This window comes from Carlito syrichta, unplaced genomic scaffold (assembly GCF_000164805.1).
Source record: "Carlito syrichta isolate Samal-C Ts95f unplaced genomic scaffold, Tarsius_syrichta-2.0.1 Scaffold307755, whole genome shotgun sequence".
NCBI lineage: Eukaryota > Metazoa > Chordata > Mammalia > Primates > Tarsiidae > Carlito > Carlito syrichta.
This window is the reverse complement of record NW_007251851.1, coordinates 275,371-296,217: the sequence shown is the minus strand read 5'-3', so window position 1 is coordinate 296,217 and position 20,847 is coordinate 275,371. Positions and strand designations below refer to the sequence as shown.

The 20,847-nt window shown below is 43.8% G+C and overlaps 1 protein-coding gene across 1 annotated transcript in view; it reads right to left on the bottom strand.

Annotated features, from left to right (window-relative positions):
• Positions 1–5,643: 5,643 nt before the first annotated feature.
• SNX30 (sorting nexin family member 30) overlaps positions 5,644–20,847 on the bottom strand; it is an 84,361-nt gene continuing 69,157 nt past the window's right edge. The window contains exons 9-10 of the mRNA XM_021715817.1: positions 11,156–11,308; positions 5,644–7,029 (exon numbers count right to left, since the gene is read on the bottom strand). Of these exons, the coding sequence (XP_021571492.1) occupies positions 6,970–7,029; positions 11,156–11,308 (213 nt within the window). The 3' untranslated portion in view covers positions 5,644–6,969. The remainder of the gene's footprint in view (positions 7,030–11,155; positions 11,309–20,847) is intronic.

Here is a 20,847-nt window from a genome sequence, read left to right as displayed (position 1 = left end):
CAGTACCATTTTAAGTCCATTTAAGTCCAATGCATTACCATCACAAATAATCGAGCATTCTGACCTCTAATTTACAATACACTCTAATAAATCACAGACATTTCTTCTTTACTTATAAATTCTTCAAAAACACCATAGTAGCCAAACAAAACAAAACAACAAACAAACAAAACAGGAAATGACTAGCCCTGACCCAGAATAGAATGTGTTTTGCTACGGGATGGAGCAGGAGGAAATCTTTCATGTAATAAATACTTGGGCTGGCTGTGAGCCTGCCTGCCAATCATGGTAGTTACTATACTAGGTGATTTCTTCATCTCCCCATATTGGTGCCAACTTGTAAGATACAGAAGAGGGTAAATTGAGGAAGAGTTTATAAAGAAGTAAAGATTAAAAATAGTTTAATTATATGTATTTTTTTCTGTTGCTCTGTATGTCCTGATATATGTATGTCCTGATATATGTACATATGTCCTGATATATGTATTCAGAGAAAATAAGAAACCAGAAATAAAGGCACACATGTTTTTCTGTCCTACAAGAAAGGTACAAATGAGAACATGACTCAAGGTAAAGAAAGCATCTTTTTGTAGGTTTATTGGTCCATTACTTAAGTTAATTGAGGTAAAGAAACTTTTTAAAATTTACAAGCTAATAGTTTATCAAGCAATACAAACTTTTTTGTTTACCTCAAAATGTAATACTAATCCCATAGTAAACAACAAACAGAATTTTTTTTATACACAGATATATGAAAAAAAAGTGGACAAAAACCTCATGCCAGCATCAAAAATTTAACAAAAACAATTTTTTCCCATTTTACAATCTCTGGGTTCCATAACAAAGACAAAAAAAGATGACATTCTTTTAAAGTTTGGTAGCTTCATGAAACAGACTTCCATCTGTAAATAAAATCACTTTCTCTTATCAACACTCATTATCTCAAGCACTTTTTTTTCACAGCTTTTGTTTTGGCTTAATGGCAGCATGAGAGAAGATAACACATTTACAGAGGACTTTATCAATACCTCAGAAGGCTTTTTTTCTCTTTTAAAATTTTAAACATAAAGAATGATCTCTAAAAATAAGAAATAATTTGGACAAATCCTAAGCAAAAGTTTTAAATCTCTTCTTTAACAGTTAAAATACAAGTTAGAAAGTTTGCTGGCAGTTTATTTCATGGGAACATATCAGATGCACACCATCTCTCAATGCATTCCCAACTCACGGAGATGAAGGGAACAGGCACATGGAAGTACAACAGACAGGGGATCTATTGGACAGGACCAACACCTCGGGGCATCCAGGTGAACGGTGCTGACTGTAAGGAGATGCTGGTTTGTTATCAGATGAAGGCCCAGATGCCACTAGTGCCATTGCTTTATCACACTGAGTCACATTTTTGGTTTGCAATCTATTTTCCTCCCCCCTCATGTCCACATGGAGAAAAAGTGATTCCCCTTTCCTCCTTCCAGTATCATTTCTAAGACTATGAACAAGCCTGCTCAACAGGAGTGTTGACAGGTGTCACCTGCTGTGACCTGGCCTACAGAGAGCCTAGAATCACCTACTAGGAGGGCGGTGCTTCTGGGAGAGGTACATATGCAACACTCTTCATCACCAGTTTTAACAGTAAAAGCTCTGCTAAAATGGACTTCATTATGTGAGTTAACGTAACATGTTTTATGTTTTTGGCATTTCAACCTGTGAAGAATTTCTACCTGAAGCATGCTGCTCTGAGGCCCCCACTGTATCTTAAAAAGCTGTTCTGGCGAATCAGGGTTAACCTTCCACTTCTCATCATCTATAGTGTTCTTTGTATCTGTATGATTTGTCGCTGCTGATACTATATCCTCTAAAATCAGAAGTATGCCAAAGGCACTAAATTAATCTTTCATACTTAAAAAAAAAAAAGTTGTGTGGTCCCTGTGTTTCCTTACATTATCAAAAATATCATTTGGCAGTAGCAATAATTAGTTTTCTCCTCCCAAAAGGCAATCCCAAGGACGGCCCTCAATTTTTTTGCTTGTTTCTTTAAAAGGACTGAGGACTGACTATGTTAGATATTATTGAAGGTGATGTTATATCTCTAAAACTCCTTCTACCCAGAACTTTTGAACAGTAGTTGAAAAATAAGGCATATTAGTAGGTATTGACAAATTCTCAAAAAGTAGAGTTGGGTTTTTAACAGTCTGTGGCATTTTTAAAACTCTGGATTTGCCCATTTTCAAGTGCTAAATATACAGAATGTTTATATATGAGACATATCTTAGTGGTTTTTTAAAGTTATTTTTTCAAAGCATTTATTTACATCTATTTTCAAAGCATTTATTTATAGTAGTAAAAACTACCTGGAAAACATTTTTCTGTCACAAAGAAAGGGTCAGACGGCCATGCCAAAGGATGCATTCCAAATACATATTAAGAAAGAACAGTCAATCCCAATGTAACTAAGTCCCCCTGCAACCTTTTCTAACACAGACAGCCCCTGCAAACACTCTGATATATGTAACTATGGGGAAACCAGGCATCCTTAAAACAAAAAGCTGACAACCTATAAGGTGGGTCAGTGAAAAAGTGGGTTCCTGGTTTATTCGCTGAATTAAAAAACCACAAGGAAGAAAATAAATTCCAACACAATCTGTGAAAGGTTGGCCTAGGAGAGAATATTTTTTTTCAAATTTACTGATAAGTGCCACCCGCCAACTGAACAGAGAAAACATAAGAAATGAGGGCTTGTCCAATCTGTTGCTATCTTGAGGACTTTTGAAAGTGAGTCAGCAAACCCGAATTGCCAATGTAATTTTGTAAATGAGGGTGGCTAAAGCAGTGTTAACTCAGACATGTAATTAGATCACCAGTTTCCACAGTCCCTTGAAGTAGGCATCTGGGAAGGTGGGGTCCAGGTTGTTGTGCCCTGCACTGACCACAGGCAGCCCATCTTCTGAGAGGGATCACCCTCTAGGGCCACCAGCAGCCCCATCTAGCCAGTGTAGAGCCCAGTTCTAACCCACTTCAAGACCCAAACAAAAGAGGCCAACACAGCCCTCAGAGGTCGCTCTTGACCTCCCTCTTCCTCCTCTCCCACCACCTCAGGATAGAGTGCAGAGAATGACTGTCCTAGACTCTAGTAATAGTGTCAAAACAGAGCCAGATGCCTACGATTTCAGTGCTATCAATGGCCAGGCCAAGTCACACAAACTCTAGAGATGTTCCTTAGGCCATGGTCCCAAGAGAGAAACTCCACTTGCAGACTGCCACATGGTCACCATGCCCTCCTCTAAAGCACAGCTTCCTGTCATTGGGATCACACAAGACAGCCGCACAAGAAGAGAGCATTTGATTTCCCCATGTGGAATGGTGACTGACAAAACACATTCAACTCAATACCATCTAGAACACATTCAGGGTAGGGCTGAAATTTGGCATAAAAACACATTTACCTTGCAGTCACCATGATCCCCAGAGTCATGCTGGATTATTATTTCAGCTAAAGAAGGTATCTGATGAGACGAATGAATGGCGTGATGAAATACCAAGTCAGTCACCTCCATAATCACATTTAGGGTTCACCAGGAATCATTATAAAGCCTTATTAAAGAATAAAACCCAACCCCAAATCTGGCTGGGGAGCATGTTCCCTCCTCATTTGGGAACAGTAGTTCCTCGCTTTGGGCAGATGAGCCTAGAATTGTCTTCTAGATCACATTCATAAGGAAGAGCCGTGTCCATACTTGCTACAAATCACAACTTTCTTAACATCATTTGCATCTCTAAGATCTGCTCAGTTCCTAGGAATCCTCTCTTCTGCCCTTGCCTGGATAGTTAACCTGGGTGAATGAAACCTTTTACTGCCAGGCCCTGGGCAGTCGCTAAGGATGACCTTCCACTCCTTCCATTCCACCACCATGTGCTCAAGCCTCAAAACCTGTCTATGCCTGAGGTAAAGTACACCTTCAAGCAGAAATCTCAAGAAAAATAAATGTAAGAGGGAGCCAGAGATCTCAGGGCCATGGTTTTGTGAAGCTAAGAAGGACAAATGGTGATGAACCCTCTATAAGGCAGTTTTTGGCACAGAAGTCTCCGGGTGATACTTTGTGCTTGAACAAGATGAAGAGACAAATGCTTGGGATTGCTGACTCTCAAGAGGCCCAAGGGAGATGTGGGGGTGGAAAGGGCTGGAGAGTCTCCTTCACTGCCTGTTGTCCCCTTTCTTGTGAACCAGCCTCCTCATCCCATCAGACACCAACATGAAGGGACAAAAGTCCCTCTCTCTGATAGGACCATTTCTCCAATGACGTTTGTAATGTGCACTAGCTTTCCTGGCTCTGTAATCAATAGTATGCCTGGAGAACAGAAAGTCTGCCTTGTTCCAGCTCTTTCTGGTATCTTAAAGCACAGGGCATCACATGGGGCCCAAACAAATAGACCAAAATAAAATCCCAAGGTTCCCGAATCCCTTCAGAGCCAGTCTTCTGCCTTGCAATAGGAGGGAATGACAGTGTATTTCATGCCCCTCCCCATGTCTCCCAGCAAGAAACTTGATGATTTTTTTTTGAAGTCCTGCCTTCTTTTCCAACTAACTTGTACACAGGAATGTTTCTGGGTTTAGGCAACTAGCAGGTAGTCAGATTCTAGTTTTCCTGTAACTCCAGTTTTTTCCAAACATCCGTTACGTTGGCAACATTTTTAAAGCACATATTTCACAAAGCAAAGCTTCTTATGTTCCCAAAGATAAGCATTTGCTGTTGGGTTGGTCTTCTGACAAATATCAAGAGGGCTGCCATCTTACTATTAGACACACACCCTGATTCTCCCAGCATAGCATCAGGTCAGACTCAGGTGTCCATACCCATACCAACATGATAGTTTAGAGGTAGAATGAAATGTGGAATCACCACTCGGGGTTGTTCCTACCCTTCTGCTTCAATGAATCATTTCTAACTGTACCAAACTGAAAATTCACATCAAAGGATTTTAGAATGGCACGAATGGGGTTTAACAGTATAGGCAAGTACCAACTATCACTTAAACTGCAATGTCATCAAGCACAACGACAAAGAACCAAACCGTCCTATGCTGTCCATCTGCTACATCAACAGCACCATAGCTGTGCTGACACAATGTCAACCCTACGATTAGAAGTGGGATGAAGTGACTTCAACATATATTGCGTGATGACCAGCATGTGCAGGTGAACTGGCCTATGAAGCAGTGCCTTAATACAGCTGCTTCTTTAAAAACAAATCTATTTGAGGTTCAGACTCATAGTTTTAAGGGATGATTCATAGGTGAAAAAACACAAATGTGACACACATAGCTTCATTTCAGGAGGAAAAAAAATGAGTTGAAGATAGATCCTTTTTGATTGTTTGTTTTGTGATTTGAAAAGTAAACCTGGGCCAGGCTCGATGGCTCAGCCTGTAATCCCAGCACTGGGAGGCAGAGGTGAGTGGATTGCCTGAGTCCATGGGTTTGAGACCAGCCCGGGTAACCTGGCGAGACCTCGTCTCTACAATAAATCAAAAATTATCTGGGTATGGTAGCTTGCGCCTATACTTCCGGCTACTTGGAAGGTTGAGGCAGAGGATCGCCGGAGCTGAGCAAGTCGACACCGGGGTGGCTGTAAGCATGCCACTGCACTTCAGTCTGGGTGATGAAGTGAGACTCTAACTCAAAAAAAGAAAAGAAAAGAAAACCTGGTAATAGTTTGAAATGAAGACTTTGACACAGGCAGTAATCCCCAGGAATTTGGCTGCAAACTGAGGAGATTTTAGCTTAGCTAGAATCAAAGAGTTTGCTGTTACACTTGTCATCTTCAGGTCCATCCAGGTTCTTCCTGACCAGGAAGAATTTTAAAGGTTAAATGTTAAAGGTTAAAGCACTTTATGTAGAACATTCGCACTGAGTTTACAAATTTCGACTGTATCATAACAGCACGACATATTAGCCCTCTCACCAAAAGCTTGCTCAAACATTCAGTGGACACAGTAGGAAATATTAAACTAGGTATTTTTGGTGAGGTAAAGGCAAATTGCACAAAGCAGACACTGGAGGTGGGGCTTGGTATATGCCCACTGGTCTCAACAACAGGAGAGATACTCTGACTTCAAGACAATAGAAATTCCCTAATAGGTCTAATCCCTGCTCTGATGACAATGAACACGAAAAACACTGAAGACCTTCAAAGAAAAAAAATGCACCTTTTTTTTTTCACTTTACACAAAATGTTTTCAATCTATTGCATTCTAGTGTCAGAACAAGCTTGGGGAATGTCTCCCTCAGCTTCCCAAGGCATCACAGAAGGACAAGGACGCTGGCTTGCTCGCTCAAGGATGGATGCACATTGACACTGATTTAAATGTCTCTACATGAAACAGAAACAAGAAAACAGGTATCACTCATCACAAGCAGGCAGCAGGCCACACTCAAAGCTACAGGCCACTGTACATTAAGGACTTTCCACGGAGGCAAGAATACCTCCTTCTAGGCTGAGACAAGTCAATGCCCACAGGGATCAGTTTCAGAGCCGCCATGTTTCCACAGAAAGCAACAGCCACCTTCTATTCCTGCCTCTTTCGCATCTTTGAAAAGCAGGCCCCAGGTTCTCTCCCACAACAGGCAACTCAGCTGTCCCGAAAAAAGGAAACTGTCCTGAAATGGCAGAACATCAGCTGAGGGTTGTCTTGTCCCTCAGCTTCAAATCTTCGAAGTGCTCCACTGAATAGGTTTCTTCACAACATGGAGGTATGCTTCTTTTGCTGAGAGATGATTCTAGCCTCACAGACTTCACCAAGCAATAAATACTATGAAAACAACTGTGGGGCGAAGGGGGAGGGGGAAAATACACAAAGGAGAGATGTTTCTGTGGGTGTTTTCTCAGCGCCGCCTCTCTGGCACTGCAGGGACATTCCGGTATGGGGTGCCATGCCCTGTGTAGGTAGAGGAGTCTCTGTCCCAAGCAGGAACTTACTTGGCCTCCTGTTTCTCCTGCAGTAGTGGAATAATTGACTCCCACGCCATGAGGCACTGAAACGACAACATGCACACACAGTATCAGCGTCAAGTTTCAGACTTCAGAGTGAGCTTCTCAATTCTGCTCTCTCTGCCCTCTGTCAGTCCTGCTAGGTCACCTTTGTCTAATGATGCCTCTATGTAGCAGCCATAACTATTCTAAACAGGGGAGGTCACTGGTGTATGTTTTGAATGTGTCACCTCCATCTTTATGAAAGACAGCAGTGTCTCTATAAGATTTAAATGCATTCGTGTTAGTCCATAAAGCTTATATCCAGAAAGTAGAAGTGGATTTACTGGAAGAAATTCTTTCTCTCGAAAAGCAGAAAAGAAACCAGGCAGGAAGCCCTTGGTGAGGTTCCAGGCTCTCAGCAGGGATGGAGACACTGTTCCAAGTGTGGGTGGGGCCTGCACAAGGATGTAGTTCAGAATTGGAATGAGCCAGTCACACGAGTCAGAGTGGGGGGAAAACCCGCCCTTCCTCATCAGCGGCAGATTTGCTTGTCTGGGCCACTCCTGCATCTCCCCAAACCAAGAATGGGGGAGGGGGACCCGATATTTACAGAGCTATATTATGTCCAAGCACTGTTATGTACTGTATGTTAATTATCACCAGTCCTCACAAACCCTTTATGAAGTAGAAGCCTTATTTATTATGCACATATACACCCATTTCATAGATGGGGAAAATGAGACTCAGGTTAAATAAGTGGCCCAGATTACGGGGGATGGGAAAACACCTCTTATCAACAGGGTGCTGAGTGAAATGTAATTGTACACCTAATCCTTAACTGTACCCCACAAAACCATAATAAAAAATACTGATTAATGAAAAAAAAATTTAAAAAAATAAGTGGCCCAGATACACAGCTTGTACATGGTCAGAGCTCATGATTCCCATACTGTTCCTTCCATTACACCAATCTCTTTTCATTCCAGATGCTTGTGAAAAGCCATGAACTTAGAGAGGACTCGGGAATTGTCCTCTGAGCACACGCTGCTTAGCAAAAATGATCCTCCCTTTGAGCAGTCTCTCGCATGAAAAGGGCAGGTGAATCGCAGGCCTTTCTTAGAAGCAACCCAGGATGGAGGAGGATTTTGTATTGAGTCATCTGGGGAGGAGTTCTGGGGAGGTGGGAGGAGGGAGGTCTCCTTACATCAAGCTGGGAAGATGAGTGATGAAACCACTCCCTGATTCCTTCCTTGATAACGCGGAGGTCAGAGGGGAAGCTAGACTCCGAAGCCCGCCTTATATGAGGAGGGCAGTGTGGGGTCCATGGCATTCCAGGCTCTGCTCTCTCCTTGGGCCATCACCTTAGATCTGGAATGGTCCTTCTATACCAGTCATGAGGAACGAGGCCATACCAGCTTTCTTTTCCATCCTAAGATGCACCAAACTCTTTTTTACCTCAGGGACCTTGTATATATGTTGACCTCTTTGCCTGGAACACATGCTCCCCAGAGCTTTGTCTCTGAGACTCTGATTACAAACACCATTTCCTCAGACTGGCCTTTTCTGCTCACTTCACCTGCCCTTTCCACCTCCAGTCTGCATTTTGCCCCCTAGTACTTCCTCCAGGTTTCCTGTACTTTTCCTTATCATGCTGAAATTGTGGGCTTAACACATATGCTCCACTAGACTAAGGATGCCTGAAGGGCAGGAACGCTGCCGTTTATCAATCTTGCACACACAGTCCCTTGCACACAGCAAGTTCACAAAAAGCATTTGTTAAATGTTTGCAGGAGCCAAGATTAGGCCCCGAGATAGCAACTCTGTTGGTGGTACAGTGGGAAGATAACAAAACACAGACATAAGACATGGGTTTGAGTCCTGGGACCGCAGCTTTGGGAATGCTGGGATTAACCACCAAGAGGAGTGATGGAGACACCCACCTAGTTGGTTTTGTAGTAGTGGGAAAGCTGTTGAACAGCAGAGGGAAGGTGAATCAAGGAAGGAAGGAGCATTGACTGAGTGCCTATCATTTCTAGGTATGATTTAGGTACTCACACATACATTACTTCACTGTATCTTTATAATCATTTGGTGGAGAAGAATCACTCCCATTTTACCAATGAAGAAACAAGAGGCGCAGAGAAGTACCTTGCCTAAGGGCCTAATCAATAGAGGAACAAAATCTCAACTTCAAATGGCGTAATCTCTCCTCCTCTGGGCAGACAGGACTGTCCAGAGGACGTGTGGCCCCTGACCCCTAAGCTGACAGTGTATCAGAACTGTTCAGATTTACAGACTCATAAGAGCTGACTCTGATTCTAGTTCAGTCACTACAAGCTGTGTAACCTCGGGTAGAGTTCAAGACCTTGCTAAACTTCCGTTTTTTTACCTTTAAATAGGGAATCATCAAACCCACTTGATAAGTGTGTTAGGTGAGAGTTAAATGTAATGAGATGACACATGCAAAGCATCCAGTCCAGGGACAGTCCAGCATAATAGGGAGTCTTCATAAAAGTGCAGAAAAATGGGCATGCCTCCTTTCTCCTTCCACTTTAAGATATGAGGGGGACCCAAAAAAACTTGGAATGTATTTAAAATTATGTATTTATTCTTACATGTTTAAACTTCAGTCACCCTCAAAGTACTCTCCATTTGATGCAATACACCTATTGAGACGCCTTTTCCACTGCTCAAAGCAGTTTTTGAACTCATTAATTTTGATGTCTTTTAATGCTTCTGCTGTTTTTTGTTTCACCTCTTCCATATCGGCAAACCTTTTCCCTTTGAGAACTTTTTTCATCCAGGGAAACAAAAAGAAAGTCGCTCGGGGTGAGATCAAGTGAATAGGGAAGGTGGGGCACAGGGTCATGCTGTTTTTGGTCAAAAACTGCTGAACACTCAGCGTAGTATGGGCAGGTGTGTTGTCATGGTAGAAGAACCAGTCACTTGTTTGCCACAACTCCTTTCTTCCACAATGTAGCCTCTCACAACAACGCTAGCTGGTACATTGATGTTGATGAATTCCTAGAATACTTACCTAGTGGGGAAAGCCTGTACTACAAGGGGTCTGTCCTTCAAAAGGTAATTCTGGGTGTTTTTTGGTCTGTCCTCATAGTCCTTCCCTAAGACCTGTCCCATGACTGCTTCCTGCATCCTCCTCCAAATGAACTTAAAAAGATGCAGACACACTGCCTCTGAACGGCCGCTAGAGCCACCAAAGACTTCAAAAGAGATGGCTTCTTCAAGTTTTAGACGAGGACATGTTTCTAGCATTGTGGTGTGAGTAGCTGAGTTAATACTTGTCCAGCATGCTAAGAGGCTGCCATATTTCAAACAGTCTGATTTAAAGTCTACAAGTTACTTGCTGAACTGTGATCAGGCTATTCTCCATCTGTAACTTTTAAGCTGTTAAGGAGTATCAGGATTCATTAGCAGAAATGCACAGCTGGATATATTAGGAGCAACCCTTGATTGAGAAGACTAGGCTGTAGCTTGATGACAGTCATCCGTGAGCATGTGTGTATGTGTATGTGTGTGTGTGTTCACACGTTGGAGTCCTTAACCTGAGTGTGTGTGTTCACACGTCAGAGTTAACCTGAGATCCACAGATCAAGGGGATCCATGAATAAAACTATTTATTAGAACTGCTTTCCCTTATAAGCCTACATTCCTTTATTTTAATCATTTAGAAATAATATTTTTAGGTTATTGTTTTAAATAATTTTTTTAAAAAAACAGTATTTTGGAAAGGGGTCTATAGGCCTCACCAGATGGTGAAAGGGGTCCATGGCACAATGAAAGTGAAGAACCCCTATATACAGAAACACAAGACAATGTAAGGTAATTCCAAAGCCTCCATTAATTGTGCTGGTGGCTTCCCTACACTGAAGGTCTGACCAACTCTGGAAAGTAACCAGGCACCGGGCCCAAAGAGCATGGAATATACAGTGCTGGTTCCATCAGCACAGTGTGCAAGGGAAACCCCTGGGAATAACCAGGGCCTCTGTTCCCAAGCCCAGCACCTCAGCCAGCACAGCTGGACAAAAGCATGAAGGAGGAGTAAAGACCAAGCAGATAAAATAAAGGAAGGAGATAAGCCTAGCAGGACCCCAGTTTCTAGATTTCTGGCAAGCCCTTACAAAATGCTCCAGCTACTAGAAAAGGCAATCTTTTGGGCATACTCATTACCTTCTCATAATATTGGATGTTCTTGTCGGCCATCCCCATGAGCAGCTGCCGGAAGTCCTGCCTCTTGTTATTCTGCCACCTCTCCATGTCAGCTTTCAGGTCGGCATTAAAACACTCCATCCGATCTTGACACTTCTCAACATCTGCTGGCACCTGGAAAGGGGAGGCTTAGGTGAGTGCTTTGTATGCATAACTGGCATTCCTGCCTTCAGCTTCTCTCTCACACGCTTGTCAAAAGCCAAAGTACTACATTAACATGCTATCAACACGCTCCTTCCTCTGGGGCCATTTATTTGCAAGCAGAACCTTGGGTTTTCAGGTCTAAGGAGGAGTTCCAAAAAGGCCTTAACACAAATCTTCAAACCTACCCAAGAACAACAGAGACTCGTGGGGGAAACACCCTCTCTATTTATACAAAAGAAGAAAAAACATTGCAAGTCAGAGTTATATGTCTTTGGTTCCTTTTAGGATTGATCTATCTATACTTTAAAATGTATGCAGACTTTGCAAATGCCCAACAATATTTGGTATTACCCTGCTATTCTCCTGTGTCCCATACTGGAATTAAAAAGAAGTAGGTTTTCCCAGGTTGTATGAACTATTCCATTACTTGCAACATTTGATAATGCCTTTCCCCATTAACCAGAGAATTAATTACAACAATAATATTATTAGCCAGTCTCCTCTTCAGAACCCCAAATTATAAATAAACTAGAAATTTGTCTGTGCTTTTCCAGAGACCAGATAATAAAAAATAAAGAATTAGAGTTAGGTAAGTCTGAGAAAATAAGAAGAAAGATATTATACATGTCAAAAGAATCTGAAATACAAAGAATAAAAATACAACAAGCTATTTCAAGTTTTTATTAAACTTGTCACCCAGGCTGGAGGGCAGTGGCACGCTCCTGGTCACCGCAGCCTCGACCTGCTGGACTCTGGTGATCCTTCCGCCTCAGCCTTCTAAGTAGCTGGAACTACAGGTGCACACTACCATGCCCAGATAATTTTTTTATTTATTGTAGAGATGAGGTCTAGCCAAGTTGCCCCAGCGGGTCTCGAACCCGTGGGCTCAGGCAGTCCACTCATCTCAGCCTCCCAAAGGTGCGGTATTATAGGCTGAGTCACTAAGCCCGGCTTATTAAAGAGATTTAGAAGATTTTCTCAAAAGGGAACTATGTCACTTGAATTTTACAACTTTCACTTTGCTTTGGTGAGTCTCACTCATCCTACACAGCTAGAGAGGGCCTCATGGTTGCAGCAATTCCCAAAGCACAAAGCTGACTTCTTTCCTCCTAATTCAAATGCTCCACTGGGCTCTGAGGGTAGCCAGGGGGACAGCACGCCCAAAGCTGAGGCAAACACCCACCCACCAAATGCTTCCCAACAACAAGCAAGGCCTTGTAGGTTTTGTGTGCTAGGGCCTATGAACTCAACTATCTCCAAGCTATGTGTGAGTCAATCTCCACCAACCAAAAGGGTTTTACATCCAAGCCTATGGGCAAGGAACTGACCCAGAATGGCGCCAGTGTGGAGAGGCCAGGCCTGAGGGAGTCGGACACCTCAGGGAGCTTGGCCATCTCCTACCCAGACTGTCTAAAGATGGCTGCAGAACACAGGAGTAGGGGAAGACACACAGCCAAGGCAAGGAGATTCAAACATGCCTGGCATGAGAGTGAAACCTGGGTGGGAAAAGGATGTAGCTGGAGAGAAAGATATATCAAGACATCCCAGGCAGCCAGCTTAAAAGAAAGGAACTTTTCTGTTAGGAGGGGGAAAGTAGCATTCTTCAAAGCACTTAATTTTCTGGAAGAGAGAAAAAAAAAAAAGACTGTCTTTTTGTTTAGATGCCATGACTGAAGTCACTTTTCCCACTGGGTCACCCATTATTATTGCTCACCTAAGAAGAAATGGAAATAAAACCCAGAGTACCCTGCCTTTGCCTCTCCAGAGTCACTCGCCACTCCCTGACAAACGTCCAAGAATCAGCCTTAAGGATAGAGGTGAGCAAGCCACAGTGGTCAGTCTCAGCTCCCTGCAGCCTCACTTCCATGCCCCTACTCCTCTGCCTACTAAACAAAACTCCTGCTGTGAGGAGAAAAAGCTAAACTCTGAAAAGAGAACCTCACTGGGGTACACAGAGAAGGGGCAGCTGGGGTCGCTGATTCAGAGAACTTCTTATTGAGGAATGATTCCTGGGTTCTGTCCTGGGGATGGGAACTCTGACTGACTCACAAAAATTAAGATTCCATGCCATGGCTCTGGATTTTACAATTGCCTGAACCTGTCTAGGAAATTTTTAGCGATCATTCTCATAACACACTCTATGCTTGGCATTGAGGAATATGAAAATGCCTAGGTCTCAAACAGGCAAACCTTGTCTCAAGTTACCTACAGTCTAGCTGGGGAGAAAACAACATGCCTGGGCACTAAGGTGAGAAACCATGAGTGCTTTCACTTTACCCTGAGCCCCATGAGAAGCATGCTGAGGAGGGGCTGGAGAAGGAGTCCAACCTGGAGAACATCAGGCTTCATGGGGAAATCAGCAGTGAGGCAATGCTTTCAAAACTGACAGAAGTGAGGAACAGGACAATGGGAAGATATTCCAGAATGACAGTATATGCAAGCGACAGAGATTCCCACCTTGGGAATCACTCGCAGGCCACGGTGCCCACAAAAGTGTAGAGCGAGAACTGCAGCTGGCAAGCTTGCAGGGACAGTGGGTAGGAGACAAGGAGCCCAAGACTCTTCCAGAAGGCCAGGTTTTCTGAGGCCTGTTTAATTCATGCGTCTTTTAGAGAAGAGAAAAAGCCTCACATTTCCTCTAGCTGTAGCAGACTACTCTAGAACCAAGTTTCCAGAGTCTGCATACCCCATCCACCACTCACCACATGTGTAACTTGGGGCCTGGGCCTCAGCTTCTTTGTCTGGATAATAATGCTCTCCACCTTACAAGGTTGTGATGAGGTTAAATGGGATAATATGCGTTAAACAATTGGTGCCTGGCATGTATTACATGCTCAATAAACATGTTAGCTTATATAAGCATCAATATTATAATTTGCTCTTCACAGAGGATAGTCCATCATTTGCACAGCCCCTCAAGTTAAAAAAAAAAAATTTTTTTTTTTTTTTGAGCCAGAGTCTTACTCTGTTGCCCAGGCTGGAGTACAGTGGCAAGCTCACAGCTACCACATCTTTGACCTGCTGGGCTCAGGCAATCCTTCCACCTCAGTCTTCCAAGCAGCTGAAACTACAGGCATGCATCACCACGCTCAGCTAATTTTTTAATTTATTGTAGAGACAAGGTCTCGCCAAGTTGCCCAGGCTGGTCTCGAACCTGTGAGCTCAGGCAATCCTCTCACCTCAGCCTCCCAAACTGCTGGGATTATAAGCACAAGCTACCACGCCTGGCCCAAAGATATTTTATTGAGCTTTATTCCATGTATTATAACAAATATTTTTTATATTTTCCAATTATAAACTATATTATTGAATTTTTTTCTCAAACTTTATGACCCACAAAATTTCCCCCATACTACCTCACCGTGAGATTTCATCACACATCAGAGATGAGTCAACTCCAAACTATATACTGGCATGAAAATCGCATTGGGCACCCTGGGACCAAGGCAGTGGGAGAGGGTGGATTAAACCAGTCTGGTGGAGACAGTACTGACAGATTTGGCAACCGACTTCCCATGAGAAGTAAGATACAGGGAGTCGGAGAAGAGTCTAAAGTTTCTAGTCTGGGTGACTGGGTGGCCCAAGTGCCACCAAAAGGCTCAGGATAAAGGACAGTTCCACAGACCAGAAAAAGCAGGGGGCTGCAGCCAGGATAAGGGTGAAACCTCCCTCCATAGAGGAGGCTGAGATCATCAACACCACCACCAAGAAAACACATCATTGCTAAAAGCTTATGGAAAGAAAGAAAAAAAATTTAAATGTGCAAACATTTCTCCAAAGAAGATATACAAATGCTCAACCTCATAATCATTAGGGAACTTGCAAATCAAAATCACAGTGAGACAGACCCTCACATCCGGAGGATGGCCACTACCCAAAAACCAGAAAACAAGTGTTGGTGAGAACATGGGGAAACGGGAATCCTGGCACACCGAGGGTGGAAGCATAAAATGGTACAGCCACTACAGAAAGCAGTATGGAGGTTCCTCAAAAAATTAAAAATACAACTACCATATGATCCTGCTGGGTTCCACTTCTGGATATACATCCAAAAGTATTGGAAGCAGGATCTCAGAGAGATATTTGTATACACATGTTCAAAGCAGCATTATTCACAAAATGTGGAAGTAACCCAAATGTCCACTGAAGGATGAATGGTTAAACAAAATGCAAACACACACACACAAGAGACAATGGAGTATTATGTAGCCTCAACAAGAAAGGGAATTCTGACACATGCTATAACATGGATAAATCAAGGATATTATGGTGATTGAAAGAAGCCAGTTACAGAAAAAGAAATGCTATATGATTCCACTTATATGAGGTACTGAGAATGGTCAATGTCATAGAAACAGAAAGTAGAATGGGGGTTACCAGGGGCTGGGGGAGGGGGAAATGAGAAGTCGTTTAATGGGTATAGAGTTTCAGTTCTGCAAGATAAAAAGAGCTCCAGGGATTAGCTACCCAACAATGTAACAATGTAACACTCCTAAACCGTACACTTAAAAAGAGTTAAGATGGCAAATTTTACACTATGTATATTTTATCACAATTGAAAATAATTTTAATATAGGAAGGAACAAAAGCGGGAGTGAGCTGAGGAGGGCGGGGCCCAAGGGAAGAATTCACGGAAAAGCTAATATGTGTAGGTTAAAGGACTCAGAAAAAGTAACTAAGAAAGGTAGGTATAGCAGTAGGAGGAGGTGAATCAGAGAGAACAGTGCCAGAGAAGCCCAGGGATGGTGGGAGTTAGAAGAGGGCAAAGGGGCTTAAAACTAAGAGAATAAAAGGAACTGTGGTGAGCTGTCTAATGTGACCAGCTTATGAAGTTACCTAACTTGATGAAAAGGATTCCAGAAACTCATACTCAGGCCCACACTCTTCTTGCCCTGGTTTCTTTTTTTTTTTTTCTTATTGGTTTCTTTTTTGATAACGTCTTTGCAATGACAGTTGATTTACTGACCAGTAACACTGACCATTCCTTCTTATCTCAGTGTTTTTATTTTAGTTACTCAGAGATCGTTACCTTGTGTCTGAAAGATGTTGAGATGGCAATAGCCACTGCTAATTGTGGGTGATCCTTATCCCAAGACACGAAGAAGGAAAAAAAATCACCAGATAAGACTTCAAAGATAAGAACTTCTAAATAGAGGACAGAGTGCATTTTTCACAATGGGTTCCCCAATCTTTCATGAGAACTCCCACTACAGAACATGGGTTGTTGGCATTACGGGAGAAGGGTCACATGGATGAAACTGTGCATTTCTGTGTGCTGGGCAGTGGGATGGCAACCTACATTCATTTTAAAATGTATTTTTACATTTAAAATGTTAATTTTTTAATGTATTATTGAGTTCCTTCCATGTGCCAGACATTTCCAGGCTACCCAAGTTTCCTTCTTGGAGCTGGGCTGGAGATGTCATATTATCTATTCCCAAGGTGACAGTAGGTTAATAAAATCCCCAAAGACTGTACAAGGCAGACATAATCCCAAGACTTGGGAGGAGAGGCTCCTCCCAAGTGGCACCTGTCCCATGGCTACTATGGGACAGGTGCCAGGACCAATGACCAGTTCAAGCCAGTGGTCTCCTCGGCCACATGCTGCTGCATGAAATGGGCAGGGCTTCCTAACTGGCGATATGTGATTGGCAGGAATACTGAGCTCCCAGCCCTCTGGGAAGCCAGAGTTCCCGTGCTGGTCACCTCCAGCTTCAAACAACCTCGTCTGTTTATCCTAGTGTGCCATACAAATATTTCCAGTTTTTCTGTGAGTTGTGACAGGTGCTGCCTGGATGCATGCATCCAGCCAGATGGAGATCATAGCCGTTGTGGGGAGAACTGGGAAATATCAGGCACCCCTCTCCTCACTCATCAGCCCACTGAACTTGACAAATAGAAAAAAAGTCACTGGTGCTCTAAAAGAAAGCATTCTTTAAAAAAAGATAAAAACAGACTTCAGAGGATGGCAGATTAGGAGGGAGAGGTAAGTGCATGAGATGAGTTAAGTGCCATCAACCGACCTGCACTGTGACTGGAAACTAGACCGAAGGCCCCAGAAAAGGCTCATGCTCTCTCCTCCAGCCTCGCTAACATTTGTCCGTGCTTGGGAAAGCCAGAGTCTTCCCTCAAGGGAACAAAGGTTGCTGGAGCCCATGTAGCAAAGTTAAACCGCCAGCTTTGAAAGCAGATACTTCTGGTAGCCTGATGCCAGTTCCTCCATGTGTTAGTTTCGACGTGTAAGTTATGCACTTCCCCTGAGCCTTGGTTCCTCATCTATAAAATGGGAATAACCCATTGAGAGAAGGCTGTGGTAGGAATTAAATAAGATAAAGGAGATGACAGGTGCAACCCTCCTCTGACTGGCTGCATCTGGCTTTTAACCCAGGTTGAGATCATGACCACTGTGGGGAGAACTGGCAAGCATCAGGCATCTCTCTCCTCACTTGCCAGAAGTGGCTGGAAACAGCAGAAACCCAAGCTCACTCTCTAGTCTGTAGAAGCTCTGTATTTCCAAGTCTCCCTGTTGCCATTTTAGCATAGGGGTTCTTGCTGTCTGCCAATCTTCCCCATTCCAGAATGTTCACCATCCTGGTGGTTCTAAGAGATTTCAAAGATCCATTACCTTCAGGAGGTTTGTCCAAGCGAGGCTACTTTCTACCTGGCTTCCTCACTCCTGCTGAACCTGAGAAGCAACAGCTCAGTAAGTTTTGTCTTGTTCCCATCCACCTCCACACAACACACCTGCTCCCTACACATGACATTCTTTCTCACCTCCATCCTGTCACTCCCCATTTCAAACAACTTCACCAGACTCGATACCAAAATCACAACCCCCACATCCTGTTTTATGCCTTTTGGAAAAAACTATGAGTTCTGTAATACATTCTCTCCTGACTTCCTCTCTTTATTCTTTTTTGAACTAGTAATGCTGAATGTATTAGCACCAAAAAGAATCAGTGCAGAATAAAGTAAAATGGAAACACTTCCTCCATAGTTCACCCTCATTGTGCACACTAGGGTACAAATGCTTCTGGTTCAACTTTAAATGCAATTCCTACCCGGGCTCAGTGGCTCAGCCTGTAATCCCGTGCTTTGGGAGGCTGAGGTGAGTGGATTGCCTGATCCCGCGGGTTCAAGACCCGCCCAGGCAACTGGCGAGACCTCATCTCTACAATAAATCAAAAATTAGCCGGGCATGGTAGTGCGCGCCTGTAGTTCCAGCTACTTGGAGGGCTGAAGTGGAAGGATCGCCGGAGCCCGGCAGGTCGAGGCTGCAGTGGCTGGGAGCGGCCACTGCACTCCAGTCTGGGCGACAGAGTAAGACTACAACTCAAAAAAAAAAAAAAAAAAAGCAATTCCTTAGCCCCTCCTTATTTCCAGTAATAGCTCTGACACCTCCCTAGCTTCAAAGAAAGGTCAAATTCTAAGATTTACTTAAGTCTATAGACCTGACAATACAGAGGAAGGCAGCCAGCCCCCTGTTAAGTGCCTACCATTTCTCCAACCCCAAAATTAAATGAGGGAAGCCACATCTACATAATCCAAAACTCCATTTGCCTGAGAATAAACCACCACAGTGTCCGCTGAGTTTCCTTAAGCCTAATGACAAAGCAACTTTAAATTCTGTGATACTAGCCAGCTCGGTGGCTCAGCCTGTAATCCCGCACTTTGGGAGGCTGAGGAGAGTGGACTGCCTGAGCCCACGGGTTCAAGACCCGCCTGGGCAACTTGGTGAGACCTCATCTCTACAATAAATCAAAAAAATTAGCTGGGCGTGGTAGTGCATGCCTGTAGTTCCAGCTACTTGGAAGGCTGAGGTGGAAGGATCGCTGGAACCCAGCAGGTCGAGGCTGCGGTGGCCGGGAGTGTGCCACTGCACTCCAGTCTGGGTGACAGAGTGAGACTCCAACTCAAAAAAAAATAAATACATAAAAATAAATTCTGTAGCCGGGCTCGGTGGCTCAGCCTGTAATCCCGCGCCTTTGGGAGGCTGAGATGAGTGGATTGCCTGAGCCCGCAGGTTCAAGACCCGCCTGGGCAGCGAGACTTCATCTCTACAATAAATCAAAAAATCAGCCGGGCGTGGTAGCGCATGCCTGTAATTCCGGCTACTTGGAAGGTTGAGGTGGAAGGATCACTGGAGCCCAGCAGGTCGAGGCTGTGGTGGCTGGAAGCGGCCACTGCACTCCAGTCTGGGTGACAGAGTGAGACTCCAATTCAAAAAAAAAAAAAATTCTGTGATACTACTATTTCCCCTCAGCTCGAAAGGCTCTTTCACCCCACGCCCTCAGCACACACTGAGGAGCCAAAGGCTCCCAGTCCAGCAACTGGGGCCACACAACTCACTCCTACATCCATGACATCCCAGGACTCCGTGGTCGTAAGATGACCACCTCAGTTTAAAATGCACAGTAAGGTTGTAGAGACCTGAGAAGCTATTTCCTTCCTCTGAGTTACAAAAAACGTGATCAGATTTTGATATTACTCCATGGTTTCACAAAAATCAACTTTCCCCCACTCTTCAGGGAAATTGTTTCAGAATTTCACCTCAAAATGAGGAAAGCCCCCAGACTCCCTCAGAAGTGTTAACCTGTTCAGATCCAGGCTCTCCCCTCCCCTGCAACAGACCTGTGAGCCATCTCATTCCCTCTATCAGTTACCAACAGAATTGGCCAAGTTCTTGGGGTAGAAACAGCCCTAACCCACTTCCTGATACCCTGGCTTTTATCTCGTCAACAGCAGCTCTGGTTTTGTGAACTCATAACCACATCAAGCAAAGCACAGCAAACCTTATGTTGCTCATTTCCTAGATGTCTATACCTGCTGGTGGGTTGTCAGGTAGGACAGGTGTGGGGGAGGGGTAGAGAAGCTTGAGAACATACAGCAATGTCTAAAATGCTGTGGTTAGGGGGAAAAAAAAGATTAAAAAAAAGAAAGTGGCAACAAACCCAGAAAACAAAGTTCCCCATCAGCATTCCTACTGGAACCGGCATAAACACCAGAGGTGCCACCAATGGAGTGTCTGCTACTATGTCCCATACTACGATGCTGAACATGTTCTGGCATCATAACAATCACATGTATGAGGCAACTGAGGCCCACAAAGGCTGAGGAGCAAATTAGTGCAAGTTGGGGCCACAGCTGGGCTTTGAACCAAGGGCCATCTGATTGTAAACCCTGTGTTCTTTCCACCAAACCATGGTAGACTCGACAGGCTGCCAGCTGAGCCCTCCCCTCTGCCCAACAGGGTAGCTGCTGCCTCAGATCCAAAACTGGCACACAATTTCTGCTGTGCCCATTGTTAGGTTACACTCACCATGACAGCTCCGGTTTTGTCTTTAAATATCACAGATGCTAAATAAGTAAGTAGCAAGATTAACTTTGGCATTGCTCAACATCCCACGAGAAAGAGGGAAGATGAAGACGGCCCAGCAATGGTGTGCTAACAGAATGTAGATGTGTGCTTGGGACCCACTGGTTACTCTCACTGACTGGAAAGAAACCCT